The 13,720-nt window shown below is 41.3% G+C and overlaps 1 protein-coding gene across 2 annotated transcripts in view; it reads left to right on the forward strand.

The window, feature by feature from the left end:
- Window positions 1–13,720, forward strand: part of Prpf18 (pre-mRNA processing factor 18) — a 33,071-nt gene that overhangs the window by 15,426 nt on the left and 3,925 nt on the right. For both annotated transcript variants that reach the window (XM_041630822.1, XM_041630823.1), the window contains 4 exons: window positions 499–567; window positions 2,726–2,866; window positions 3,168–3,239; window positions 5,420–5,575. In XM_041630822.1, the coding sequence (XP_041486756.1) occupies window positions 499–567; window positions 2,726–2,866; window positions 3,168–3,239; window positions 5,420–5,575 (438 nt within the window). The remainder of the gene's footprint in view (window positions 1–498; window positions 568–2,725; window positions 2,867–3,167; window positions 3,240–5,419; window positions 5,576–13,720) is intronic.

Below are 13,720 nucleotides of genomic sequence, written 5' to 3' on the forward strand. Positions count from 1 at the left end.
TTGAGCTCTGGTCTCTGTGAACACCTGCTCTCACGCACATATCCAAACAGAGATACGTAGCTAAAAATAATGAAAGCCTTTACGATGTTTTGAACTATCATTGTGGGCATATATGGTGTGTGCATGTTTGGCAGGGGTCACCTGCCACTGTGTGGTGTGGACTCGATTCTCTCTGCCCACCTTTATTGGGTTCTGAGACTTGAACTCGGGTTGTCAGGCTTGCCTCGTCAGACACCTGTTGCCTTTACCTACTGAGCCTTCTTGCTGACTCTTCTTATCTTTCCAATTCATAAAAGGCAGCACAGTCTCCAAATAGAAACATGCAGCAGGTTTTTTTGGGCATGACTTGTCTAGAAGTTTCAACAAATTCTAAAATAAAAATGGACCGATATGTGTGATAAGCCTCTTTTAATCTGTTGTTGGTCATGCACACACTCTCATACACCTTTGAAAAACTGCTCTGCGGTAGTGAACAGAACAATTATTCTTTCTCTTCAGGCCCTGGGGGAGTCCTTAGGGAAAGGTGACGATCATAAGGACATGGACATCATCACCAAGTTCCTAAAGGTATGTACTTAGGGAAGGAGAGCACTGTGGACATGTAAGAAGCAGTCTTACATTTGAGGATATATTTCAGGCAGGGTAACTGTCAACATTTGTACTTGTTGTGTAAGTACCTGGCACTAATTGGCTGTGCCGCTGGAGCCTCTCTTGCTATCTATACAGTGGTTAATGAGTGTTTACCTTCTTTATGGTACTTTCCTTAAAAGTCGTAAAATGATCTCTGCAGTAGAGTGAGGTCTCCTGTCCCCTGTAAGTACCCTAGAGAGAAGTGCTACCGAGGTGATCCAGTGGCTATTATTGGAGGGTGGGGGAATGGCATTAACAATGCAAAAGTAAACAGATTTAATGTTTCAGCAAGGTTCATTTCTTGAGTTCTGTGTCTAGTTGCTTATTTTTGCTGACTTACTAATTCTGTACTTGCTGTCAGCATTTCTTTGTAGTTATCTAGGTAGAGTGTGGTCAAATCCTAAATCCATTTAAATATTTGTTCATATACCGGGAGATTTAATGCAAAGAGTGTTTTTATTTGTATTTACATTTTTATTTTACTTAGTTTGTTATTAAAGTATTTATGTTTTTTTTTTTTAAGACAAGGTTTCTCTGTGTAGTCCTGACTGTTCTTTGTTGGCGTAAGTTTTTTTCTGTCTCAACTGCTCAGTCCCAAGTGATGGGCAGCCGCTTCCCAAATTACCGCACAGAGGCTTAATATTATTTATAAATGCTTGACCCACTAGCTCAGACTTATTATTAACTAGCTCTTACATTTTAAGTTAACCCATATTCCTTATTTTTGCTCTGCCATGTGGCAGTACCCTTTCTCATTATGGCGTTCCCATCTTACTCCCTCTGCGTCCAGCCTGTGTCTCCTGACTCTGCCCTTCTCCTTCCTGTTTTTAAATATTTATTTATTTACTTATTATGTATACAATATTCTGTCTGCATGTATGCCTACAGGCCGGAAGAGGGCACCCAACCTCATTACAGATGGTTGTAAGCCACCATGTGGTTGTTGGGAATTGAACTCAGGACCTTTGGAAGAGCAGGCAATGCTCTTAACCGCTGAGCCATCTCTCCAGCCCCTCCTGTCATCTTTAATTTGGTCGCCCTCCCTATGCTTCCTGCCTGACTACTGGCCAGTCCGCATTTTATTAAACCAATTTGAGTGACAAATCTTTATAGTATATAAGAGGATTATTCCACAACAGTTCTGGAACTTGTTCTGTAGACCAGGCTGGAATGTAGACCAAGGGAATCCTCCTGCCTCTGCCTCCCAAGTGGTTGATTAAAGGTGTGTGCTGTAACTACCCAGCTAAGGTACTTATGTTTTGAATACAACATTTTAGTTGTCAAGGTTCTAGAATATGTTTAGGACACAGTATAGAACTAGACAGTGTGGGCAGCAGCGCGCAGCTTTCCTCTTTGACAGGCTGTCCTCGTGTCTGAATGCATCACTTTCACTGTCAGCTGCTCTGCAAAGAGAATGCAGCTAAGCCCAAGCCTGGGGCAGCTTTCCAGGGTGAGAAGTGTGGATCATGGTTTTATGTTTGTTCCTTTTTTTCTTCCTTTACCATTAGTTGGGTGTGTTGGTGGGATTTTTTAGTTAAATTTTCTGTTTTCTGTAGGTAGAAAGTCTAAGTAATATATAACATACTTCAAACATTGATCAAATACCAAAATGTGTATAATATGGTTCTCAGCCTTCCTAATGATGTAACCTCATGTTGTGTTGACCCCAACTGTAAAATTATTTTTGTTACTACTTCATAACTTTAATTTTGTTGCTATTATGAATAATAAATACCTGATAAGCAGGATATCTGATATGTGACCCCTGTTGAGACCCCCTGGTTGAGAAACGCAGGTATAGATGATAAATCTAGGTTAGTTGAACTATGTGTAACGAGTACAAGTAAAAATACAGTGTTAAGGAATTCGATGGCTCTTTTTTGAAGAAACGGACCATCTTCACATGTTGTGATATATGAACTAGGGTGTTTTCTACTTTGAAACACGTCAAACAGCTGTTAATTTAATCTTACTTGATGACAATTTAATCAGCGAGATCGTCTTCTAAGAATGATTGTATACCTTCGCTCTGTTAGGGAGCTATTCTACCCGAACCACTGGGTGGCGTTGCAGCCTTAACTTTTTCTGTCAACAGTTTCTTCTTGGCGTTTGGGCTAAAGAATTGAATGCCAGAGAGGATTATGTGAAACGCAGCGTGCAGGGCAAACTGAACAGTGCTACCCAGAAGCAGACCGAGTCCTACCTCAGGCCGCTCTTCAGGAAGCTCCGGAAAAGGGTAAGGCTTCTGGAAAGTACTTCATTAGCACGTGATTGTCTTCTTTCTTTTTTTGGTTTTTCAAGACAGGGTTTCTCTTTGTAACAGTCCTAGCTGTCCTGGAACTAGTTTTTGTAGACCAGGCCGGCCTACAGGATCTCTACAGAGATCCGCTTCCTCTGCTTCCGGGTATTGGGACTGAAGGCGTGCAGTGCCACCACCCAGCTTGTTTTTCTTTATTTAATCAGTATATAGATTTAGAGTAAGTAGTTTTCACTACATTTAGTAGCTTCCAAAACTAGTTATGTTTTTTCTTTTTCAGAATCTTCCTGCTGATATTAAAGAATCAATAACAGATATTATAAAGTTCATGTTGCAGAGAGAGTATGTAAAGGTAAATTCTTAGACTGTGTGTTGCAGCTGTTGTGACCATTATCTAAATTATGTCATAATGTAATGGGTATTTGGAATGGGAAGGATCGTGCATAGTGCATTTAAGAATGAGTGTGAAGCAAGCTAGTAGGAAAAAAGCCTTTTTCTTCTCTTGGCATTGAGTAACAAACTTCAAACCACAACTGTATTTTCTTAGTCATTGCAAAACTGGGTTAAAAGGTTCCTCAGAGCATATGCTGTACACAGGCAGTGTTCTTTTATGATGGGATTAAATTTCAGTGTATAAATAGTTGATTATGGCATGGAACGAATCCTCCCCTAGGAACAAGGCTCTTCAGACTGCCACAGAAGCCCACTTAATCTGTAATATATGTGGACTACCGTACTGCTGAGTCAGCGGACTTCACCTGTGCTTTGTTTCTGTGGGAAATGTGCCTGGAAGGCTGCCCGGACTCGTCTCCACCCTTACAACACTGTGGTAGTGCAGGGGCCCACTGGGGAGGGCCGCTCTCATTCACTCCAGGGTTTTCACTTGTGACTGCTTCTGGGGTAGGTGCTGGGGAAAGCACCCTAGGGTCCAGGACTTTTGAAGAGGGTTTGGAAGGGGACGCTGGAGGGATGTTAGTTGATAGAAGGGAGAGAAGGGCTCTGGCTACCCATGAGACAATAGTGAGGACAGGCTTCTAATGGCTGAGCCTCCCAAGAAGCCTAGAGCGAAGGTTTCTTTGAATCGCAGTGATCCTGGAGCGCTAGAGAGGGAAAAAGGGGCTGCTGGCGTTCTCGGGGGCTGCTGGCGTTCTCGGAGGGGGGGGGGGGGCTGCTGGCGTTCTCGGGTGGCTGCTGTTTTCTGGATGAGAGCATTGGCTTACTGAAGTGATTTTACTCTTAATAAAGCCAGTTGTTTCAGTGAAAACATTTTTATTTCATTCTTAGTTCCTGTTAATTGCATGTCTTTTTAAAATTTTAGTTCTTTGAGAGTTTCATACATATTTTGATCATATTCCCCCCCCTCCCAGTTCCATGGTATTTAATAAGGATGACTGCATGGTAACACATGGCCAGGGCCTCCATGATGGCAGAAAACATTGTAATGTCGATACATTTTCCATTATTTTATTCTCATGGTGTATATCAAAACCAGGTGAGACCTTGTTTTGTATAAATGACAGAAAGAACCAGTTTTAATAATGTGCTGGAAAATTCTCTTTGAAATTTCAGAGAAACTGAAAATTGGAAGATTTATTATTAAAAGTCCTGTTTTGAAGTTACATGAGAGCCAGTGATTAAAAAAAAAGCAGAATTCACTATAAAATGAAACTCTAAAATGTGTTGCAGAACAGGTTGCCGCTCTCTCTAGGGTACACGGTGATCTCCCAGTTCACTGTGGTGCTGTGTTTTCACCCACTTTACACACCACACAGTTGGGATTTGGATAGGATATCTGAAGCCTTCTTGAAGTCCTTGGAGATCTTTTAGAAGTTACTTGCTCTTTGTTCTGTTTTCCCCTCCTTTCTCACAGCTAGCCAGACCTGACTGTAAAATCAAGCCATTTGTCTTACTGGTTTCTGTCTTGACTTTTCATAGCTTTTGTTTTAAGGCTCTTGGCAGGTGGGAGACTTGGGTTGGGGAATTTGGGGATCAAAGTGAAAAAATGCTGTTCTCATGCTGGCCATGCTTCAGCCGTTTGACTTGTAAACCTGTGTCCTGTCTGTTTATCCATCCCAGCAGATAGAGCACCCCCGTCCAATACACACTGCTTCCAGAACCCATAGTGCTGTGTGATGTGCTGTGTGACTGCAGGTGGGATGGTGAAAGGCTAGCGAGCTTCTGTCTACCTTCCAGCCACATCGGTGAAGACCGGATCTAAAATAGAGTTTCTGTTAGCTTGTCAAGTCAGCTACCTGCTATTCCAGTCTGAAATGCATTACTTTCCAGTGCACAAAGGCTTGAAAGGGTTGTTTGTTTTTCTTGCATGCTTAGCATTGGCTTCTCTTTCCACAGGCATTTTGTATTTCTGGGCAGGGCAGTAAGTCATCCCATGCTTGAATGTCTTGATTTGAGTAATGGAACACAATATTTTCATCAGGAGGTAGATAAAAAGTATGCCAGGAAGGGCTATGCAATACTTGAAATAAAGATTATATGTTTTTTGTCTTTCTGATTTCTTAAACTTTCTTTCAGGCGAATGATGCGTACCTGCAGATGGCCATTGGGAATGCTCCTTGGCCTATTGGTGTCACTATGGTTGGTATCCATGCCAGAACTGGCAGGGAAAAGATTTTTTCCAAGCATGTTGCACATGTTTTAAACGATGAAACCCAGCGGAAATACATTCAGGTAAGCAGCTTTAAGGGACAAGATTTGCTCTGACAATCTTTTTTTTTTTTTTAAAGTTGTTTGTGCGTGTGGGTGTGAGTGCATGCGCACACACGTGCCGTGGCATGCCTGTAGAGGTCAGAGGACAACTTTGTGGAGTTAGTTCTCTCAGCATTTGTGTGGGTTCTGAGAACAGAGCTCAGGTCATCGGACTTGCACAGCAATTGCTTTTATCAAGCCATCTTGAAGGCCCTGCTCTAACATTAATTCTCCAAACCTAAAATCTAAACTGTAAGAAAAGGATTATGTTAGTTCCCTTATCTGTGTGGAGTGCGTTCAACAGCCTCCTGTGGATACCTGAAACATTGGATAATACTGAACCCTACATATACTTCTGCACAGCCCACATACATATTTCAACTATGATAAAATTCAGTTTATTAATTAGGCTGAGTAAGAAATTAACAACATAAGCTAGACATGGAGACATACAGCTGTAACCCCAGCACTCAATAGGTGGAGTTGGGATAGTCTTGTTCTGAGCCAGCTTGGAATAAAGGACAGGAGGGAGAAACAGTATGTATAGGAGGAAGTAGGAGAGATAGTTTATAATTGGAGGAGGAGCAGAAGAGGGAGGTTGTTAGTAACTGATTATAAAAGGAACAATTGTAACCCTATTCTGTACTGAAAGTTATGTGATCATGGCCTCCCTGGAAACAGTGTGGTACTCTGCCCTCTGGGATAATGTGAAGTATCGTTTCTGCATAAGAAGATGAGGTGAGGTTGGTGATTTATTCGATGTCATGGTGAGTAAATGGTGAAGGCTGCTGTTGAGCTTCTGCTGATTCTGTGAAAGAAGCCATGATGATAACCGTTGACTAAAGGTAGCTGGAAGTGTGAGACTACAGCCCCACACAAGGGGACGTGCACAGTGAGTAGGGCGTACACAGGAGGATAGAGGGAAGTTCGGTGCTGATGAGCACTTGCATTTAGGACAGCTTCATGGCGAAGGACACCAGTGACTTTCATACATGATGGAAAGAAGGGAAATCATTATGCTTTTAGCTTTTTTAACACTGAAATAAAACTGTTGGCATTTGCTTTGTTTTGTGTAGTCCAGGCCAGCTTCAAACACACTGCCTCCACTTCCTGAGTGCTTGAGTTATTGATATGAACCATATCCAGCTTGCTTTTTAAAAAATACATCAAATGACTCGAAAAAACCAAAAAAAAAAAAAGAAAAAGAAAAAAAAATACATCAAATGAGTTCATAAGAGTTCATAGGAGTTTAGCGAAGGCAACAAATTTAGAGTGTTTTATAATAATGGGACTTGCATAGAAGAAGATATGGAAAGTGAAGTCTTGTTTCAATGTATATCATTTTTAAGCGGCATATGAAAATATTTTTTAATTATGTTTTATCAAGTCTGAAGTATTTATAGTTTTCTTGAAGTTATGCATGCCTCATACAAACTTGTTTGCACTGAGCTAAACTTTTCTGAAAACTCTATGTGAATAAAAAACAAAATCAACTCTATCTAGCTTTGGCAAACTGTCACAAATCCCAGATTGTGTGTAACAACTTGCTGGGTGGTGGTTCTTAAACTTGAGGATGAGCTTTGGAAGTTTACTTAAAATTTGCTTAAAAGCATAAAGTGTATTCAGATGAGGTGCCAGAGCACAGTTATTACCATATTCATGAATTATCTTTGTTTGTATTTTAGTTCCAAGTGCTGAATGTTAATTTTGTGGCATACTTTATGCCTTATTCGCGTACATTAGCATTTAAAGACATTTCAACCTGACTCCCCACTGTGAATTTTGCAGTTTACAGAGTTCAAATACACTTGGGTAAATTCAAGGACATTTTCATTCTTTAAGTTTTAGAATGACATTCTGCTTTTATTCTGTGTATGTATGTGGGGCGGGTGGCATGAGCAGTGGTGCCCTTTAAAGGTCAGAGTATTCTCTCCTTCTGCCTTCATGTGGGTTCCAGGGCTCTAACTCAGGTCGTTAGACTTGGCTGCAAGTGCCCTTGCCTGCTGAACATCGCACTGGCTTCATTTTCAGTTCCTAATAACCACCCATGACTGTAGTGAAGGCAAAAGCTTTGAGTTAAAATAGAGTGGTTTTTTCCTTTGACAATTAAATATAATTTCTTAAGGATTAAATTTGCTAATCATGCTCATTTATACATGGCTGCATTATGCTTAAAAGTTCATACAGTTAAATAATTTTAAAGACAGCATTTCTTGTTGTAGACAATGGTGTGGTTTCTGCTTCCTCCTAGACTCCCTTTCTTTTTAAATATATACACACACACATCTATCTCTATATACATCGTTCTATATCTATGTGTATATATTATTTATTTAAGAAGATTTCTGGTTTATTTTGAAGCTGTGTAATGACCTGTTCTTCTTCCAACCTTTCTTTGTAACAATATTTTTTGGTTCTTTCGTTGCTTAAGATAGTTCCTCTGGGAAAACTTTTAGGTTTGTTGTCATGGCACCTAAATAAAACTACTATGCAAATAAAATTTAAAAAGAGATGTGGGCTGGGGAGATTGCTCGGTGGTTAAAAAACACTGACTGTTCTTCCAAAGATCCTGATTCCAATTCCCAGCAACGACATGCTGGCTCCCTACCATCTATAATGGGATCTGACGCTGTCTTCTGGCATGCAGGCAAACGTTCAGACAAAGCACTCATACATAAAAAAACATGCCTTTAATCCCAGTACTCGGGAGGCAGAGGCCGCCTGGCCTCTAAGAGTTCAAGGCCAGCCTGGTCTACAAGAGCGCCCCAAAGCTACAGAGAAATCCTGTCTCGGAAAAAAAAAAAAACAAAAAAAAAAAAAAACAAAACCAGTGTGTTGCCTGAAGTTCAAATCAGGGTGTGACAAACCTTTATTTTTTTTTTCTCCAGGGTCAGTTACTAAGTATCTTTGTGCTTCCTGTAAACTTCACCAGCAGCCAAAGGCTGCATTCCAAACAGTATTAAGAATAAGGTGGGGGGCTGGAGAGATGGCTCAGAGGTTAAGAGCATTGCCTGCTCTTCCAAAGGTCCTGAGTTCAAATCCCAGCAACCACATGGTGGCTCACAACCATCTGTAATGAGGTCTGGTGCCCTCTTCTGGCCTGTAGGCATACACGCAAAACAGAATATTGTATACATAATAAATAAATAAATATTAAAAAAAAAGAATAAGGTGGCTTTATAGATCAGTTTGTGACCCCTGGCAAATGTATAATCCATTTTTTTCTGCATGAAGATATTGATAAGGAGACCATGCGAAATCATTTGATAATTACTTCTTTTAAAATACACCTCAAGAAATACTGTATTGTTTAAAATATATAACCTTAATTCTACAGCCCAGTGATTCTGGATAATGGACCTTATTAAAAATTAAGATTGGCAGCTCAAGGCCAGCCTTGTCTACAGAATGAGTTCCAGGACAGCCAGAGTTGTTAAATAGAGAAACCCTTTCTTGAAAAACAAAACAAAACAAAAAACCCAGACAAACAAAAAATTAAGATTGGGTCCAGAATGTTCCTAGTACGTTCAGCACATGCCTTCATGCTTGCCTTGTACCTGGTCCTCTCTTCCCATCAGTCAGTGCTACTCTTCTTCTTTTTTTTTTTTTTTTTTTTTTAATTTTTCGAGACAGAGTTTCTCCATAGCTTTTTGGTTCCTGTCCTGGAACTAGCTCTTGTAGACCAGGCTGGCCTCGAACTCACAGAGATCCGCCTGCCTCTGCCTCCCGAGTGCTGGGATTAAAGGTGTGCGCCACCACTGCCTGGCTGCTACTCTTCTTTTTAAAAGATTTATTCATTTATAATTTATGTATGTGAGCTGTCATGTGGGTACTACGATCCAAAAATGGGTCCTCTGCAAGAGTAGACCCATGGGTCCTCTTAACCACTACACCATCTCTCCAACCCCCTAGTTAGTGCTACTCTTGATTTAAAGGTCTTTCCTAGTTTCGCCTGTGACTGAACGTCATATAAATGGAAACCTAGAATGTGTGAAATGATTCTTATTTTTATTTGAAATACTAGCATAACATGTTTTAGGAAATGTGGTGGAGAGCAATCCAGGAGGCTTTTGCTGAGTCTGACTCCATCCTCTGTAAACTGTGATGCTGTTTGAAGTGCTCTGTTCTTCACAAGATTAAATACACCATGGGGAGTTTTCTCACCGGGCAGATCAAACGAAAGCTGTGTAGCTTATTAGCTCACCTAAGTCTGCTTGTTAGGTTTAGATTGTTGGTGGTAACTTCAAGGATGGTTCATTCCTCCAAATACAGAGGAAACCTTTGGACCAGATTTTGGAAAAGCTTCTTTTACACAAATTATAGAAACTTAATTATTTAGAGACTATAATTTGGTCATTTCTAGTGGCCTTCTGGTAGTGTTGATGAAAAGACAGTCAGAAGGAGGCTGAGAAGAAAAGTAACAGCACCTCCTCTGCAGTCCTTCTCCCAGATGGCCTCCTACCTTGCTCTGTGAGCACTGGCCGGTTCCTTCTCCCTGGGGCTTCCATGGGGCAGGTCTGAAGGAACTGGGGTTATTTTGTAGTGGGACAAGTTTCAGATGTGTTTTCTCTACAGAGTTCCTGCTGATCCCTCTGCCTCAGGCCTTTGCTTCCCCAAGTGGCTGTCTCCAAACATTTGCTGTGTTTCTTCTCTTGCCTTTTTAGAGTGTGACCTGGCCACAGTCTCAAGATTGCCAACTGTAGGGTCTTGTACTATCCCCTTGTTGGCCCTGAGCTCTGCCAACCTTTTGTGAAGTCCTTGGACCTGCCCATTAGATTATCAGTTCAAGTTTTTGCTCTGCTTCCTGTTGGTATCCTTCCTGCAATCGTCACACAAGATGGTCATCCTAGAAAGCTCTTGCCATCACACATGTCCTAAAGACCCTGTTGGCAAGTTTTCAGTAATCTTAAATTCTTGAATTTTTTGGTATCTCAACATTTTATCTCAGGTTTTGGCTATTTTATCTGTAATAGCATTGCCCAGCCTTGTGGAACATTTTATATATTTATATTATTTATGTATTTCCAATATACTCATCTTGTGCCAAAATTAGTATAATATGAACTTTGATTCCTCCGGTAGGTGATCACAGCTTGACTTACACATTGTATACACCACAGTATAGTTATTGGTGAGTATTCTTCATATGTTAGTACTCGGATTATACATTGACATGACTTACACATTGTATACACCACAGTATAGTTATTGGTGAGTATTCTTCATATGTTAGCACTCAGATTATACATGACACATTTACAGTCAAGTCTCGGCTGAGGTAATTTTAAGTGGCAAGTTGTTGCACGGTAAGAACCTCCTACCCATGTGGTACTTTCCGGTGGTGTATTTTACGCTGCATTTTCAGAAGAAAACACACTGGCATTTTACACAGTGCTGCCCTTTAATACCATGGAACACTGGCGTGCTGATATAAACTGCAGTGTGCAGTGCTGCTTTCAGCAGCTCAGATGATAGGAAACAGTAGGTGTTTACCCCACCAGATCTCAGCTTCAACCACAGGCTTGAGAGGAAATAGGCCAGATCAACCTCCACGATAAATACCTGATGGCCATATGAATGAAATCTCCCCCAGATTAGAGCAAAGCAGATCACTCACAGCATCTCAGGAGTTTGTCTCACTGTGCCTCTTTCCATGAGGAGTGCCTAAACTAGGGTGGAGTGAAGTCCCTTCAATTATAAAGGAAGTGAATTCCAGCTCAGTTTCCTGAATTCTCAGTCAGGTGGAGTTAGGGTAATGACATTTCTGGCAGGCAAGGCTTCACAAATGTGACCTTTGACCTAGAGCCCTGGAGTCTTAATCACAGTTTTCACAGTGCTTCCAGAAGGCAACAGAACGAGGATGATACCACCATTTCTCTTTGATACATGCGGCCCTGAGACAGACAGGCATGTTCTCAATCCCATGCTAGTAAGACATGGGGTTAGGTTTGAGCTGGACTGTCTTCCCTCTGTTGGTAGTGTGCTACTTTTGTCTGAGGATAGGTAATGTGCTACTTCTGTCTGAGGATAGGTAGTGTGCTACTTCTGTCTGAGGATAGCCTCCACTAAAATGAGTGAAGCAAACCACACAATCCAGGAATTGCAATCAAGTGTAGAGCAAGGTGAGAGGAATTCCAAGGCTAAAGGTGAGGGATGTCCTGGCAGTCGCAGTACATGACAAGGAACAGAATGGAACAGAGGGACTGGACGATCCCAGCACAAAATGGAAGCGATGAACTTTAAAGGGGAACAGACCTACAAAAGGAGTGGTCATCATAATACCACTAAAGGATGCATAAAGGACGCATGTGTGACATTTCTGATAACTGTGATTTAGGGAGGATGGGTAAGAAAATATGTAGTGTGTATACATGCATGGGGCCAGTGGGCATGACATAAGCCCATTAAATCCTCCTAATTTCACAGTCAAGAGTCAGTAGGTGATCTTCAAGGAGAAAGTGGTATGGAAGTGTTTGCCTCTGTGCCCTGGAGTTGGGGGTAGGAAGGAGTGAGGCTGGTGAATACTTTAAATTTATGGCCCATCTGTGCTATTTTACACAACATGAACTCAGACCCCAGGATTGTCCTTTTCTCTTTCTGTCACAATTTATAAACTTCCTACTTTCAAATCTCAGTGATTCTATATTGAAAGGTCTGGGGACTGTCCTCTTCTAGGTGCCATTTAGACAACCACTAACCTCTCTTCTGTGAATTTTTGCAGTGTCTCCTCTGAGTTTGTCCTTGTTGTCTTTGATTCTCTTCAGCACCTACACTGTTGCTGTTAGAATGCAGCTTATGTTGCACAGTATGATATTAGCTCTCTTAATGTCAGAGTGAAAAGTCCAGCCACAAACAGCCCTCACTGTGTCCACAGCTCTTACCACTGTTGGATGGATGGATCTTGTCTTCTTGCCTTATTACTTGGGGTGGGGTTTTCTTGTTTTTCTCCTGGCTTGTTTTTTGTTTTTCCAGAGTTTAGCATAGTGCTTCATATACAGTAAAGAATACTTAAACCGGCTGTTGAGATAAATATGTTTTCATAAGAATTTAAAGTCAGGTGGCACATATAACGACTGTAGAGATGTCAGTCCACAGGACGCTGAGGCAGGAGGATTACACGTATGACTGTAGAGATGTCAGTCCACAGGAGGCTGAGGCAGGAGGATTACAAGTTTGTGCCCAGGGCTGTCGAATGAGACCCTGTGTTTTTAGAAGTCAGTTAAAATATTAATGGCTCTTAGCTGTCTACTTGTATGATGAGTTACACGGTTGTCCTGCCTATCCACCCACAGCAATGTGAAACGGTAAGCTAAGGGACTCTAGCTGAAAAGACTTGTTTCCATTTGGGAAAAACAAAAACAAAACCCTAACCATGTCCTGAGAATGGCACACTGTTAAAAATCCATGCTAGCCTATCAATCCTTATTGCAAGGATTTATAGTAGTGTCCCTGGTTAGGGCTCGTGACTGTGCCTGTTCTTAGACTCTTGAGTGTAAAGGCACCTCATAAATGTGTCTCTGTGGAGCAGCTTGTCTGAAGCTCTAGTTAGGGAACGTTCCCTGACTCCTGTTCAGAACAGTTCGTGACATGCTTGGCTGCAGACTGAAGCCCTTGTGTCTCATCTTTCCTCACTGCACCTTTCTTCCATCTATTCCGTCAGGATACTTAGAGATGCCAAATCAGTGATGTCATATGTGTTTCCATAGCTACAGTTCAAATTTTGCACACTTATGATTAGAGCTCAACAGTAGGGGAAGTTGGGATTATGGATTTAAAAGGAGACAGTGCTTTTGTTTCCTGGCCATCCAGACCCGAATAATCACACAAACTACATTAATTGTAACACCGTCTGGCCAACAGCTCAGGTGTATTCCTAGCTAGCTCTTGCATCTTAAATTAATCCATTTCTGTTATTTTATGTTTTACCACGAGACTTGTGGTTTGTTACCTCACATCCTGCTTCTTGGGCAGCACATGGCATCTGCCTGACTCTGCCTTCTTTCTCCCTGCATTCTGTTTAGTTTTCCTGCCTAACTATATTCTGTCCTGCCATAGGCCAAAGCAACTTCTTTTTTAACCAATGGTAAAACATAGTCATAGCATACAGAGGGGAATCCCACATCATAT

This window comes from Microtus oregoni, unplaced genomic scaffold (genome assembly GCF_018167655.1).
Source record: "Microtus oregoni isolate MIOR12 unplaced genomic scaffold, Mior012 000035F_ref0000213, whole genome shotgun sequence".
Taxonomy (NCBI): Eukaryota; Metazoa; Chordata; class Mammalia; order Rodentia; family Cricetidae; genus Microtus; species Microtus oregoni.